The sequence below is a fragment of the Stigmatopora argus genome, chromosome 4 (assembly GCF_051989625.1).
Source record: "Stigmatopora argus isolate UIUO_Sarg chromosome 4, RoL_Sarg_1.0, whole genome shotgun sequence".
Taxonomy (NCBI): domain Eukaryota; kingdom Metazoa; phylum Chordata; class Actinopteri; order Syngnathiformes; family Syngnathidae; genus Stigmatopora; species Stigmatopora argus.
The window spans coordinates 18,553,607-18,568,221 of record NC_135390.1 but is presented as its reverse complement, the minus strand read 5'-3'; the positions used below and the strand labels follow the sequence as shown (position 1 = coordinate 18,568,221).

The following is a 14,615-nucleotide window of genomic DNA, read 5'->3' as shown; positions in this document are numbered from 1 at the left end:
TAGTCTGAAAAATACAGTGATTTAATCCCTCGAATATCGCGGATTATGTAGACCGGGGTGTCAGACTCGGGTTGGTTCGCGGGCCGCTTTAACGTCAACTCGATTTCACATTTTAGATATAATATTTAGATTTTTTTTTAATAAATGGATTAAAATAACTGGATTAAAAGCCCTGAATATTCAGTTTTTTAAAGATCTAAAACAATGTTTATTTTAGCTTTTTTTGTATATATTTTTAGATTTTACCAAATGATTGTTGAACTAAAAACACAGAAAAAATGGATAAAAAAATGACAATTATTGATTTAAAAGGGGGAAAATCAGGAAATTTAATATACATCTATACTCTTCATTTTAATTTGATCCTAAAACAGAAAGTCAGCACTCATGATTTACTTTCCCGGGCCACACAAAATGATGCGGCAGTCCAGATTTGGCCCCCGGGCCGCCACTTTGACACATGTGATGTAGACCAAACATGGCCACGATAATTGAAAAATCGCTAAAGTAGACATACTAACTAATACCATAGTATAGTTGGCCCGTGAACTAAACTGAGTTTGACACCCATTTCTTATGCTTTTATTTATGAATTTTTCTGATCTTTGAAACCCAACTGCAGTTGTCGCAACATAGCTTTCAATTATCACCACCTCAAAAAGCGCTCTCGTAGAAGCGACAACGCCAATTTTTGCACGAGAGCAACGCCCTTCCAAATGTCAGCCACGGTCACGTGACGGTGTTAAACGGTGACATTTACGCTTTCTTTCTGTCAGGGTTCATTTAAAGCAAAAAAAAAAAGTTCTGGTACTTTGCTGGAGAGCTTTTTGTAAAATATGTTCTTGCGGGCGATGACATTTTGTCGGAGAGGGGAAACTATCAGACATTTGCATGGCTTTTGCACAAGTGGTCGACTCAGCAGGAAGTTTGTGATGTATGATGTGTTCTGCATTCGTTTCTGCGCCCCAGTGCACACATTTTTTAGATAACAGGTGGAAATGATTTTTTTTTCCGTTTACTGTCGCCTGCGTTGCTATATTGGCACTGCATTTATTTATTTATTTATGATAAAGACCTTGTAACAGTGCATGAAAAAAATGGAACAGGGCCCAGGTTCATTGAGTGTCAAGGACCCCCAAAACAATCCCTGAAAAATTAATAAGGAACACCTGATTGGTAGAGCTGGCTGGCCCAAAAAAATGTAAAAAAAAAATTAAATTTGAAAAAGGATATTTTGGAAAACATTTACAGTGGTACCTCGACATACGAGCAATTTGAGATACGGGTAAAATTTCGGGCAAATATTTATCTTGAGATACAAGACAAATTTTGATATACGAGCAGAGGCTGCAATCCGAGTTCATTTAAATTTGTTTATGTTACGAGCGCGTTGCCGTGCAAAAAGTCTCCGCCCCCCTCTCTCTACCCTCAGCGAGATCTGTCTAATTTTAGTTCTATTAAACACATTTTAGTATACTATTAAACCACTAGTCATTTGTTACTTTGTTAAAAGATGGCGAATTAGAACAAATAAAACATTTTTTTTCAATCCGATATCCTGTTTTTGGTGTTTTTTCAGAGGGTTGGAACGAATTAATTTGTTTTTAGTTCATTTCTATGGGAAACGTTCGTTTGAGTTACGAGAAAATCGACATACGAGCTCAGTCCCGGAACGAATTAAGCTCGTATCTCGAGGTACCACTTTAACCTTTAGTGTGAATTCATTAATAGTGGTGACTCTCCTCAGCAAATTAGTTGGTTCCATAACTTGTTTTGTAACTTTTTTTCAGAAATAGAGCAGTAAAGAGTTGTTTTGGCGAGACAGCCAATGGGAGGCCAGTGTAGGTAGGGTGATTGTCAAGCAAGACGCAATGCTACCGAGACAATTTCAAAACAAAAGGATAAAGGAAAAGTATTGACGTTTTGGGGGATTTTGTAACTTGGATCTTGTTTTTGGATATTGGAACAGTCATTAGGGATTGGTAACCTAAAAAAATTGTATCTAGAAGGATTCGTAAGTAGAGGTTTAGCACTTTATAGATAATTTAAGCGGTATTGTATCTATATTGATGGAAAGGTGAAACAACAATGATCAACATTGTTAGCTGTGAGAAGTTATGTTTAAAAGAATTCTAATGTCTGAAATGTTCAGCATCAAAATCAACACTCACTTATCTCAAACTTTAAACATTTATCATTGCTAAATCATCAAAAATAACCCAACTCGGCAATCATTTTCCTCGAATCCCCACATCAGTCGCCATTTTTTTCCCTTTTCCGACAAGACTTATCACAATCTGGCTGCTCATTGACCTTTCCAAACATTTTTATCGTCTCCATCTAAACATCAGTCGCTCTTTTTTTGGGCTCAGCTCCGCCATATTTCAATCCGAGTCTGGCTCTCGCAATGCAAACTGTTTTTATTGGCGCAAAAGTGGCCAAAAGCATTAAAAGGCTTGGGCGCCATAAGTCACCCAGACAATGGCCGCGGCTAAAAATAGCGCCAATGAAAGAAAGGTACCCGGACATTTCGTCAACGGACATTCCGTCGATCGGACGCTTCGTTGCCGGACAGTTCGTCGACCGGACACTTGGTCGCCAGACAGTTGGCCTAACCTTAACCACTATTAAAGAAGACAAAGGAAATTCACATATTCTTTATTAAAGAAAATAAAACAGCAAAAACTCGCTCGACAACACAAACACATTAGCATTTGGGCGTGTGCAAGTACTAGATGTGCTCGTCTCTAAACACACTACGTTCCTACGTTGAGCGCTCCACGTTTGGAAAGACCCCCAAAAGAATCAACCTGACATAACAACTCAGATGTCACGTTGATTCTTTTGGGGGTCTTTCCAAACGTGGAGCGCTCAACGTAGGAACCGTTTCATGCGTAGTGTGTTTAGAGACAAGCACATTTAAAATGTTAATGTGTTTGTGTTGTCATGCGAGTTTTTGCTGTTTTATTTTCTTTAATAAAGAATATGTGAATTTCCTTTGTCTTTAATAGTGGTTAAGGTTAGTGGTTAAGGTTAGGCCAACTGTCTGGCGACCAATTGTCCGGCGACTAAGTGTCCGTCGACAAAATGTCCGGGTACTCGATTTATGGGTCACGATTGGATCCCGAAACGACACTTTATGACGATTTTTCGCTTTTCCCTGTTGAAAAAAAAACAATCGAAATGAAAAGTACATGGATATTTATTTCTGAAAACTCATTCAACACGAAACTAAACACGTTTTATGCTTGAACAACATATTTTTTTCTATTTTTGATGCAGATCAGCTTTAGTCCAAACCTGCAGGATTCTAAATATTAAAAAATTAAAGCACTCAACATGAAATTCACAGATGGGAGTTTTAATTTTTCTTTATTAAAGAAAATAAAATAAAAACTCCCCTTTGTGAATTTCACGTTGATTCTTTTTGGGGTCTTTCCAAACGTGGAGCGTTCATTCGACGAAGCGTCCGGGGACGAAGTGTCCGGCGACGAAGTGTCCGTTCGACGAAATGTCCGATCACAAAAAGAAATATGGAATAGAATTGTTCAATGACGAAAAAAGCAAACATGGCGGTACTCCTCGCTAATCAGCGAGGACTTGAGTCAACCGAAGAAACGGCTTTTATGCGCCACTAAAAACAAACTCGACAATCAAAAATGTTTTTTTTTACAACAGGCTCAAGGGTGTGAAAACCTGGAACGTGTTTTTATTTTCATGCGAGTAATTGATATCATCATGAGGGGATTAATAGCAAGCGGATGCTAGACTGTAGCAGTCGACTACACGAGATTATCTCGCTGTTTATTCATTTACGGCACGTCTGGCCGTGCTGTAAGAGACGGCCTTCAAGCAGCAACATGGCGGCTTAGCAGCGACTCTGCTCGTCTGGTGCGATGACTCGGGGTGTCTTCTTATTTGCGGACCACCGAAAATGTGAAAGGAAGCTTAGGGGTTCATGTTCTGGCTTTTAAAAGAGGGATTAGTGAGGGAAGGGACACAAAACAAAATTAGCTCTTGAAATCGGAGTCGCAATTCGCTCGTGGCGATCGACGTCCAATGGTTTTTTTTTTGACTGGGCGGAACTGGCAGCAAAAAATGGAGGTAAATACGGTGTGGATCTCATTTGGTTTATTGATTTGGCACAACTGATTGAAATAAAAGGTGTAAACAAACTTTTTCTGCAGAATGATTGGCATCAAATCGTTTCTTTTGGTTCTATATTTGCAAAACGGTCATTTATTTTCCGGATCGCTTATCCTCAATATTGATTTTCTCTAGTTTTGAGTATAGAATACAAATGAGAAAGTTTTAAATGAATCCGTATCATAATCAAACAATCACCGTCGACATTCCCAGTCAAAATGGATTGGCCACCTATCACTGTCTATTGCAACAAATGAGTTGATACAATAATAATAATCGGACATAGGCCCTTGGTAGTGCTTCTCCATAAGGTGCGTTTACTCGGCAAAAGACCTAAATAAGTGATAGTTACGGACTTGTAATTTGGCATTTTGCTGTTATGGACACAGATTACTTACCTCTGTCTTTCACTTTAAAAAGCCCATCTTTTTTTACCCAATTCAACTCTTGCACTTTTTTGGTTATTCCCCCCCCCCCCCCCCCCCCCCCAAAAAAAACCTACGCATTGTAGCTCAGCAAATCGCGTTCATTCATTTTCTATACAGTTTATCTTCACAGGGGTCGCGGGGCGTGACCGAACGTTTGGTCGCCGGACATTTGGTCGCCCGGGTGAATATAATTTTGAGAGCTGGTTTAAACAGTAAACTCTGTCATGTTGTCAAACGTCCGGCGACCAAACGTCCGGTGACCAAACGTCCGACGACCAAACGTCCGGCGACCAAACGTCCGAGTACCGTCGCGGTGGGTGCTGGAGCCTATCCCAGCCAACTGTAAGCAGAAGGCAGGGAATACCCTCAATCAGTGGCCAGCCAATTGCATTGCAGTGCACAAGAAGACAAAGGATGATCTTTGACCCTCACACTAGGGGCAATTTAGAGTGCTAACCAGCTAGCCTACCACACGTGTCAAAGTGGCGGCCCGGGGGCCAAATCTGTCCCGTCGCATCATTTTGTGTGGCCCGGTAAAGTAAATCATGAGTGCCGACTTTCTGTTTTAGGATCAAATTAAAATGAAGAGTATAGCTGTATATTACATTTCATGATTTTCCCCCTTTTAAATCAACAATTGTAATTTTTCAATCCATTTTTTCTGTGTTTTTAGTTCAAAAATTATTTTGTAAAATATAAAAATATATTTAAAAAAGCTAAAATAAACATTGTTTTAGATCTATAAAAAACTGAATATTCAGTTTAATCCAGTTATTTTAATCCATTTATCAAAAAAATCTAAATATATCAAAAATGGTCCGGCCCGCGAACCAACCCGAGTCTGACACCTCGGTCTACATAATCCGCGATATTCGAGGGATTAAATCACTGTATTTTTCAGACTATAAATCGCACCTGAATGAATATGAGTGGCAAAATATATATGTCGCATTAAAGTTTCAATTGAATTTATTGCTCCAGTTTTTTAATTGAACATTAAAGCAATCATAAAATAGGCACAGGCAGGCGCAGCCAACTGTCGAAAAAAATTGTGCGATTTAGTACTATAGTCCAGAAAATACGGTAGATCTGTTTTCGTCATTCATGTTTTTAGTTCAAAAATAATTTTGTAAAATATATATAAAAAAGCAAAAATAAACATTGTTTTAGATCTATAAAAAACTGAATATTCAGGGCTTTTAATCCAGTTCTTTTAATCCATTTATTAAAAAAAATCTAAATATTATATCTAAAATGGTCCGGCCCACATGAAATCTAGTTGACGTTAACGCGGCCCGCGAACCAACCCAAGTCTGACACCCCTGGCCTACCATGATGTCTTTGACATGTGGAAAGAAACTGGAATACCCAGAGAAAACCCACACCAGTCCAGGGACAACATACAAAGGCTACCCACTCGTACCTTGGGCCCCCCTAGTAAAGTCCAATCTACCAAATTCAGTAAAATAAGATTGACTTTAAAGACAGTTAAAACAAACACTTTGCCACTAGCTAGCAAACGTACATCGCGACGTCATAAATTGGACTTTAGCATACTCAAGTCTTCCAGCTTTGAATGAAACCTTGTTCACAATACGAGCGCGCAAACAACCGCTGTTTGATCAGCCACGTGGCCGTAACGTATGTATATCGGCGCGTCCGCAGTCAAACGCCGCTTTTTTAAAACCCGCCTCGCTCCAACAACGCCACGCATCCATGTAGAAGCGCAGATAACCCGAGATGATTTAATAACCCCGCATCGGGCTGTCCGAGACGCGAGCCCGTCGCCGGGGAGACGCTGTTTGGCCAGCAGATAAATTGCAGCACTGGCAATAACTGCTGTTATCTGCGTACTGGATGTTCGGGAGCGCCATGTAAATAAAGCGACAACTCGCAGCCGCCACGCAGTTAAGAGGTTGATCCAATAAGGCGAGCCCAGCGCCCATTAAGTCTGAACGGGGGGAAAATTGGAGGATTCTTTTCAGTTTGGGGCCTTCTGTGTATCTTTTGGAAATGAAAGGTAAGGAATTGTTTTGTGTTTTTTGAAGGGGGAAAACTAGAGGGAATTTTTGCTTGCTAAGTGGTTTAGTGCCATTTTTTTACATAATGAACAAACATCATTTTTGGGGCAGTTTCAGATTAATATCTTGTTTATACACTATGCTTTCCAGCTATTTTCAAGTAGTTCCAATGTACTTTACTTACCGTTTTTCTTCTGAATCATGACAAGTTTTGTTGTTGTTTGTTCTAGTTGGAAAAAAGGTCATGTAATATGAATTATTATTATATTGTATATATTATTTACAGTAAAATCAGGATTTAAAGGAATAAAATAGCATTTTCTCCCTCTGGCTAGATTCATAAAAGTATATTTTTATTTAGATTGCAGGTTTTTTATTGTGTTATGCAAATGTTTTTCGTTTTCTACTGTACACAGAATAAATAACGTTTGATTTTTTTTTTGCAAATATGTAAATGGTATTAGCATCTGTAAAAAGAGTGTATGCTTAAACCACAGAAATATTTTAGAACTGCTGTAAAGTGCGTAACTAAATAAGAAAAAAAAAGTATTTATCCATAATTATATTCAATCAGTCACCTGGGGAAAAAAATCAAATTATGTTATTTTTATTTGGGATAATTCTGTAGGGAATTTAGAAAAGGAACAATTTGTAGCTTTTTTTCGACATAGCAGTAAATTGGTTATTTATTTTTTAAAAATATTATAAATATAATAATTATTTTTGGACAATTTTTAAACAATTAAATTATGATTTTTTAAAAAAGTTATTTTATTTATTTATTGAGCCAAGTTACCACGACAACTTTAACAACTTTAAAGAACCTCCCTTCCTGCATTTGTGGTTAAAACTCCCAGTCTAATATTAAAAAATATTAATAAAGAGAAATGCCTGAAAGACATTGTAACACTAAATTATTAAAACTGTGCTTTTATTGCTTTCAATAGTCCAATTTCGAACACAAAAACAGCCCTCGACTAATTCTATTTGATAAATAGATACTTTACGCAGCCCGCGAGGAAAATTAAATATTGAGAGTTGGGCTGTTATACTAAATCCATTTTTTTATGTTTGTTTATGCTATCGTTTCCTTCATGAACACGGCTTCCACTGAAGTTTAATTAATTTTCAGGATTTATTGAAGCTAAACATGGATAACGGACATAAGGTGGGAAAAAAAACTTGTTTGTTGTACATGACATCACATTTGCAAAATGGGTCGTCACGTGGAAGTGTTTGTTTCTTTACGAGAAGGCCGGCAGCCATTTTATTAATTACAAGACACTGTTATGTTTGTGGAGCTATTATGTTTTGACACAAAGTCACGTGCGATCCAGAAACACGTTGCCGGAAGTCAAAACAAACCACACGCCCTGTCACACTCTACTCTTTACTATCTTCCCGCTTCCTATCCTTAACAGGTCTGTCCTCTACTAAGAAAATGGCCTCCAAGAAACGGTAGTTTGCAGTGGCGGTCCGTGAATTTCCTAGCGACGCCTTCAGCGAATCAGTCCAACCCTCCAAAATGATTTTATGACTATACAACCTCTACTGCAGGTACAGCTTGCGACACATAAAAAATCATCAATAATAATATTATTTAAGAGTATAACCATATTTTATTCACCAAAAATCATTTTTACCTTTACACAATATCCATCCTCCTTTCTTTCCTCCTTCTTTTCTATCGCCATCGAAGCTAATGCTGAAAGTCGAGCCTATCCTATCGTATTTCTGGCAAATGTTTTTATTCAATTTAGTGCTGAAAATGTTCGTTCCCGGTTGTGACAGGCTTGCTTGCTTTGGAGTTGACCAACCTTTCTTAATGTTGTCCAGCTTTTTTTCTTGAAAAGTCTGTCTTGAAAATGGCTTTGACAGTAAATCTGCAAACGAATCCATTTCTTCTCCTCCTTCAGCCATTGCGGATTGACAAAACCACTATTAAATCAACACAACAATATATTTGCTAGCCTATCATAGTTGGTGAAAGCGATGATGTATCCCTACGCCTGCGAGAAGGCAATGTGGTGTTGCCAACTCGAATTCTGATTGGTTAAAGCAACAGTCTTATCAACGCTTGTTTAATGCAGCAGAGCCTGCAGAACTGATTGTGAAGGCCTTGAGGCAGATTTCTGACCCTGGCAACAAATAATGGCTGAAATGTGATTGGTTAAATGCTTCAATATGAAAACACACATCTGGAAGCAGTGCAACCAGGGGGAAAAGCAATGAAAGGAAGCTAACAGACAATTTGGAATTATTTCATAAGTATTCATGGACAAAATACAATTAACATCAGTCTGTGATTCAGATATTTCTTAGGCCAGCAGAAAAGGCCTTGATGGCCCTGACGGCATACCACTGGTAGTTTGTTATGCTGTGTTCAGACTGATCTCATTTTGTCGCCTGCGCTATGGCGTCGCCAAATACTGTTTTGTGTTCAGACATCGTAGCTAAACAATTTCCGCTTTATGTGAGGTGAAAATAAGTCTTAATATAAGGACTTTAACCTTGTGATTTTACGAATTCCTTTCCTAATATTACGACAAGTTGGAATTTTACAATGTATGACTTTCATTCTCATATTACGATGTTAATCTTGTCATATTACGACTTTTGTCTCGTAATGATGTGCTTTTTCTTTGGTGATATTTCAAAGTGGGACTTCATTGTCGTAATATTGAACCGCCCAAATTTGGACAATTCTCGTAGTCTTCATTGTTTTTTCTTTGTTTCGACTTTAGTTGACTAGATTTTAAGGATCCGGTGAATTAGAAAAGTTTTGATCGTATGGCTACCTATCGCGCCACGAGAAAAAAAACGTGATCGTTCTGAACGCTGCTAGCTGTAGCTAGCGTATCCATTTAAGTGATGTATTTGCATCCCGATTTCCTCTTTTGAACTAAAGAGATTGCAAACATGAAGTAATCTCGTCTTCTCTTCCACAGAAACAATGAGCTAACGGTGGAACCCGCTAACAGGAAGCCTCGCCACCTCGGGACCCCCACGTACGCCACGCCGCTCCCCCCATCCGATGTCTCCACAGGGCCTAGCGACGCAGGAGTGCGGCACGGCGCTGTGCCTGTCCGTTTACGTCATCACCTTCGTGCTGGGCTTCCCGGCCAACGTCCTGGCCTTCTACACATTCTGCAGCAAAGTCCGTCAAAAAGCCACGCCCATCGACATCTTGCTCCTCAACCTGACCATCTCCGACCTTCTCTTCCTGCTATTCCTGCCCTTCAAGATGCAGGAGGCGGTCAACAACATGCTGTGGGAGCTACCCTACCCGCTCTGCCCGCTGTCGGGTTTCATCTTCTACATGACCATCTACAACAGCACCTTCTTCCTGACCGCCGTCAGCGTGGAGCGCTACCTGGGCGTGGCCTTCCCCATCCAGCACAGCCTGAAGCGCCGGCCGCTCTACGCCGTGGCCGCTAGCGTTTTCTTCTGGATCTTCTCCTTCACCCACCTCAGCATCGTCTTCATCATGCCCTTCATCGGAACGGAAGACGAGCCGGTCCACACGGCGACGGAACTCAACGCTACCGCCCCGCCCTCGGAAGTCTGCTACGATAACTTCTCCGAGGCCCAGCTGGAGGTCCTCCTCCCGGTCCGACTGGAACTGTGCCTGGTCCTCTTCTGTATCCCATTCCTCATCTGCAGCTTTTGCTACATCAACTTCATCCGGATCCTATCGCGCCTGCAGCACATCGACCGGCGGCGGCGTCTGCGGGCCATCGGGATGGCGCTAGGAACGCTTCTGGTTTTCGCCGTTTGCTTCGGTCCCTACAACGTTTCCCACGTGGTGGGTTTCATCACCTGGAAGAACCCCCAGTGGCGTGACAAGGCCCTGCTGTGCAGCACCTTCAACGCCTGCTTGGACCCGCTGATTTTTTACTTCTCGTCCTCCGCCGTAAGGGGTACGGTGGGCGGCGTGACCGGGGTGCTAAAAGCTCGTTTGAGCGCCTGCCTATCCTGCCGTACCCCCAAACGAAGCGGGGAGGATGGCGAGAGCAAACAAGAACAGATAAATGGTATCTAACGGACTGGTTTATTTCTTTATCGCCGCCGCCGGCAGGAAATTAATGAGATGTTTACGTTGGTTGCACGTGAGCCGCTTCTTCCGAGGGTGTTGTGACGATTCCTTAAAAGGACCGCTTCCTCTCAGGATGTGTGAGGCCTCGTAAACGGGCTGCAGTGGTGTCACGTTTTAATAAGCTATTGCAATGAATGGATGTAGACAAAGATATGAATGGGCGAGGGTTTGGGTTGTTTACCGTTTAGTTGGGGTCGACCAGCGGAGGGATTTTAGAGGCCTAATATACACCGATCAAATCCATCAAAAAACGACAGTATAGTAAGGCTTTTTTCGGGAAAAAAAGACATAGTATAGTAAGCCTTTTTTTCGTAAAAAAACGACATAGTATAGTAAGGCTTTTTTCATTAAAAAACGACATAGTATAGTAAGGCTTTTTTGTAAAAAACGACATAGTATAGTAAGGCTTTTTTTCATTAAAAACGACATAGTATAGTAAAGCCTTTTTAACATTAAAAAACGACATAGTATAGTAAGGCCTTTTTTAACATTAAAAAACGACATAGTATTGTAAGTTTTTTTTTGTTAAAAACGACATTGTATAGTAAGGCTTTTTTTCTTAAAAAACGACATAGTATAGTAAGGCTTTTTTGTAAAAAAAAACAACATAGTATATTAAGGCTTTTTTTGTAAAAAAACGACATTGTATTGTAAGGCTTTTTTTCGTAAAAAATGACATAGTATAGTAAGGATTTTTTTGTAAAAAAACGACATTGTATTGTAAGGCTTTTTTTGTAAAAAAACGACATAGTATAGTAAGGCTTTTTTGTAAAAAAAACAACATAGTATAGTAAGGCTTTTTTTTCGTAAAAAATGACATAGTATAGTAAGGCTTTTTTTTCGTAAAAAATGACATAGTATAGTAAGGCTTTTTTTTTCGTAAAAAATGACATAGTATAGTAAGGCTTTTTTTTCGTAAAAAATGACATAGTATAGTAAGGCTTTTTTTTCGTAAAAAATGACATAGTATAGTAAGGCTTTTTTTTCGTAAAAAATGACATAGTATAGTAAGGCTTTTTTTGTAAAAAAACGACATTGTATTGCAAGGCTTTTTTTTCGTAAAAAATGACAGTATAGTAAGGATTTTTTTGTAAAAAAACGACATTGTATTGTAAGGCTTTTTTGTAAAAAAAACAACATAGTATAGTAAGGCTTTTTTTCGTAAAAAATGGCATAGTATAGTAAGGCTTTTTTTTCGTGAAAAATGACATAGTATAGTAAGGCTTTTTTTTCGTAAAAAATGACATAGTATAGTAAGGCTTTTTTTTCGTAAAAAATGACATAGTATAGTAAGGCTTTTTTTTCGTAAAAAATGACATAGTATAGTAAGGCTTTTTTTGTAAAAAAACGACATTGTATTGTTAGGCTTTTTTTGGTAAAAAATGACATACTATAGTAAGGCTTTTTTTGTAAAAAAACGACATTGTATTGTAAGGCTTTTTTTGTAAAAAAACGACATAGTATAGTAAGGCTTTTTTGTAAAAAAACAACATAGTATAGTAAGGCTTTTTTTCGTAAAAAATGACATAGTATAGTAAGGCTTTTTTTCGTAAAAAATGATATAGTATAGGAAGGCTTTTTTTTCGTAAAAAATGACATAGTATAGTAAGGCTTTTTTTTGGTAAAAAAACGACATTGTATTGTAAGGCTTTTTTTTGTAAAAAATGACATAGTATAGTAAGGCTTTTTTTTTCGTAAAAAAACAACATAGTATAGTAAGCCTTTTTTTCGTTAAAAAAATACATAGTATAGTAAGGCTTTTTTCTTTAAAAAACGACATAGTATAGTAAGGCTTTTTTTGTAAAAAAAACGACATATAGTAAGACTTTTTTCTTTAAAAACGACATAATATAGTAAGGCTTTTTTTCTTAAAAAACGACATAGTATACTAAGGCTTTTTTTCTTAAAAACGACATAGTATCGTAAGGCTTTTTTTGTTAAACGCTTTTCAGACATAAAACTGTAAACCTGAACTAACCAGTTGTGCCACTTTATCAAAGTATTCTACCCTTTGGCAAAAGTAGGCCAAATAGTGCACAGCTAATATCATCTCGCATTGTCATTAATATTCCATTTCAATGTTTTTGTGCATAATACGTATACATTAATCCACTGTACTGTCATTAAAACAAAGTAAACAAAACATCAAACTAATAAATGAAGAAAATAGACTCCTCAACCCATTGTTAGGGTTAGTTGAGGTTTTGTTTGGTTTGTATGTGTTTAGTCTATTGTGCCCCTCCCTCTTGGTTTACCCTCCCTAATGTAATCAGGTGTGTGTACTTTGTAATCAAGCCATGTCTGTCTAATGACACCATGTGTGCTGTGTTTGCATCATGCCAATTGCACTTCCATGTTCCACGGTTTTGTGATTTTATTTCTAAGTCCTTCTTATTTTCTGAAGATTCACCTTCATTCATTGCCTGCTTCCCTGCATTTGGGTCCAACTGTGTTCCATGCCCGATACCAAGACGTAACATCCAGTAAGTCCTGCTTTGTTGCATTCCAAAGTTATTTATATTCTATATTACCATGTTTCCTGGACTATAGTTTGCACTTTTTTCATAATTTGGCCGGGCCTGCGACTCATACTCACGTGCTACTTTAAATATGTTTTTTTTCTTCTGTGTGATCACCGACAGCAGTTGTTATTTTGGGGTCTAGTTATTGGAAAAACTTATGTTAACAGTTGCCTGTTGGTCTCCATTTTTACTGTTGTTATGATTCTTAGCTTCTGATCAAATAAAAAAATGTTGTTTTTTGGCTGGTGACATTTATTGTCGAAAAAGATGTTATTTTTCATCTTTTCTCATACTAGGAAAATTGAGGAGAGGGTATAAGATTAAGTTAGGACTAGATTTAAATTTAGTAAGGCTTTTTTACGTAAAAAACGACATAGTATAGTAAGGCTTTTTTGTAAAAAAAATGACGTAGTAAAGTAAGGCTTTTTTTCGTAAAAAAACGACACAGTAAAGTAAGGCTTTTTTTCGTAAAAAAACGACATAGTATAGTAAGGCTTTTTTGTAAAAACCAACATAGTATAGTAAGGCTTTTTTCTTAAAATACGACATAGTATAGAAGGGCTTTTTTCTTTAAAACGACACAGTAAAGTAAGATTTTTTCCTTAAAAAACGACATAGTATAGTAAGGCTTTTTTTCATAAAAAACGACATAATATAGTAAGGCTTTTTTTTCTTAAAAAACGACATAGTATAGTAAGGCTTTTTTGTAAAATACAACATAGTATAAAAAGGCTTTTTTTCTTAAAAAACGACATAGTATAGTAAGGCTTTTTTTCTTAAAAAACGACATAGTATAGTAAGGCTTTTTTCCTTAAAAAACGACATAGTATAGTAAGGCTTTTTTTCATTAAAAACGACATAGTATAGTAAGGCTTTTTTTGTAAAATATGACATAGTATAGCAAGGCTTTTTTGTAAAATACAACATAGTATAGAAAGGCTTTTTTTCTTTAAAAACGACATAGTATAGTAAGGCTTTTTTCGTAAAAAACGACATAGTACAGTAAGGCTTTTTTTCCGTAAAAAACGACATAGTATAGTAAAGCTTTTTTCCTTAAAAAACGACATAGTATAGTAAGGCTTTTTTTCTTAAAAAAACGACATAGTATAGTAAGGCTTTTTGTCCCTTAAAAACGACATAGTATAGTAAGGCTTTTTTTCCGTAAAAAACGACAGTATAGTAAGGCTTTTTTTCCCTTAAAAACGACATAGTAAAGTAAGGCTTTTTTTCTTAAAAAACGACATAGTATAGTTAGGCTTTTTTCCTTAAAAAAACGACATAGTATAGTAAGGCTTTTTTTCATTAAAAAACGACATAGTATAGTAAGGCTTTTTTTCTTAAAAAACGACATAGTATAGTAAGGCTTTTTTCCCCTTAAAAACGACATAGTAAAGTAAGGCTT

The 14,615-nt window shown here is 37.6% G+C and overlaps 1 protein-coding gene across 5 annotated transcripts in view; it reads left to right on the top strand.

Annotated features, from left to right (window-relative positions):
• Positions 1-14,615, top strand: part of LOC144073498 (free fatty acid receptor 2) — a 56,536-nt gene that overhangs the window by 2,099 nt on the left and 39,822 nt on the right. For 2 of the 5 annotated variants that reach the window (XR_013300089.1, XR_013300088.1), the window contains exons 1-2: positions 7,265-8,152; positions 9,544-13,174. Coding sequence is in view for 3 of the 5 variants with exons in the window: in XM_077599367.1 (XP_077455493.1) it covers positions 9,630-10,637 (1,008 nt within the window). In the remaining 2 variants the exon portion in view is untranslated. Of the gene's footprint in view, positions 1-7,264; positions 8,153-9,543; positions 13,463-14,615 lie in introns of those variants that run through there. The other 3 variants (XM_077599368.1, XM_077599366.1, XM_077599367.1) reach the window with 3 other exon arrangements.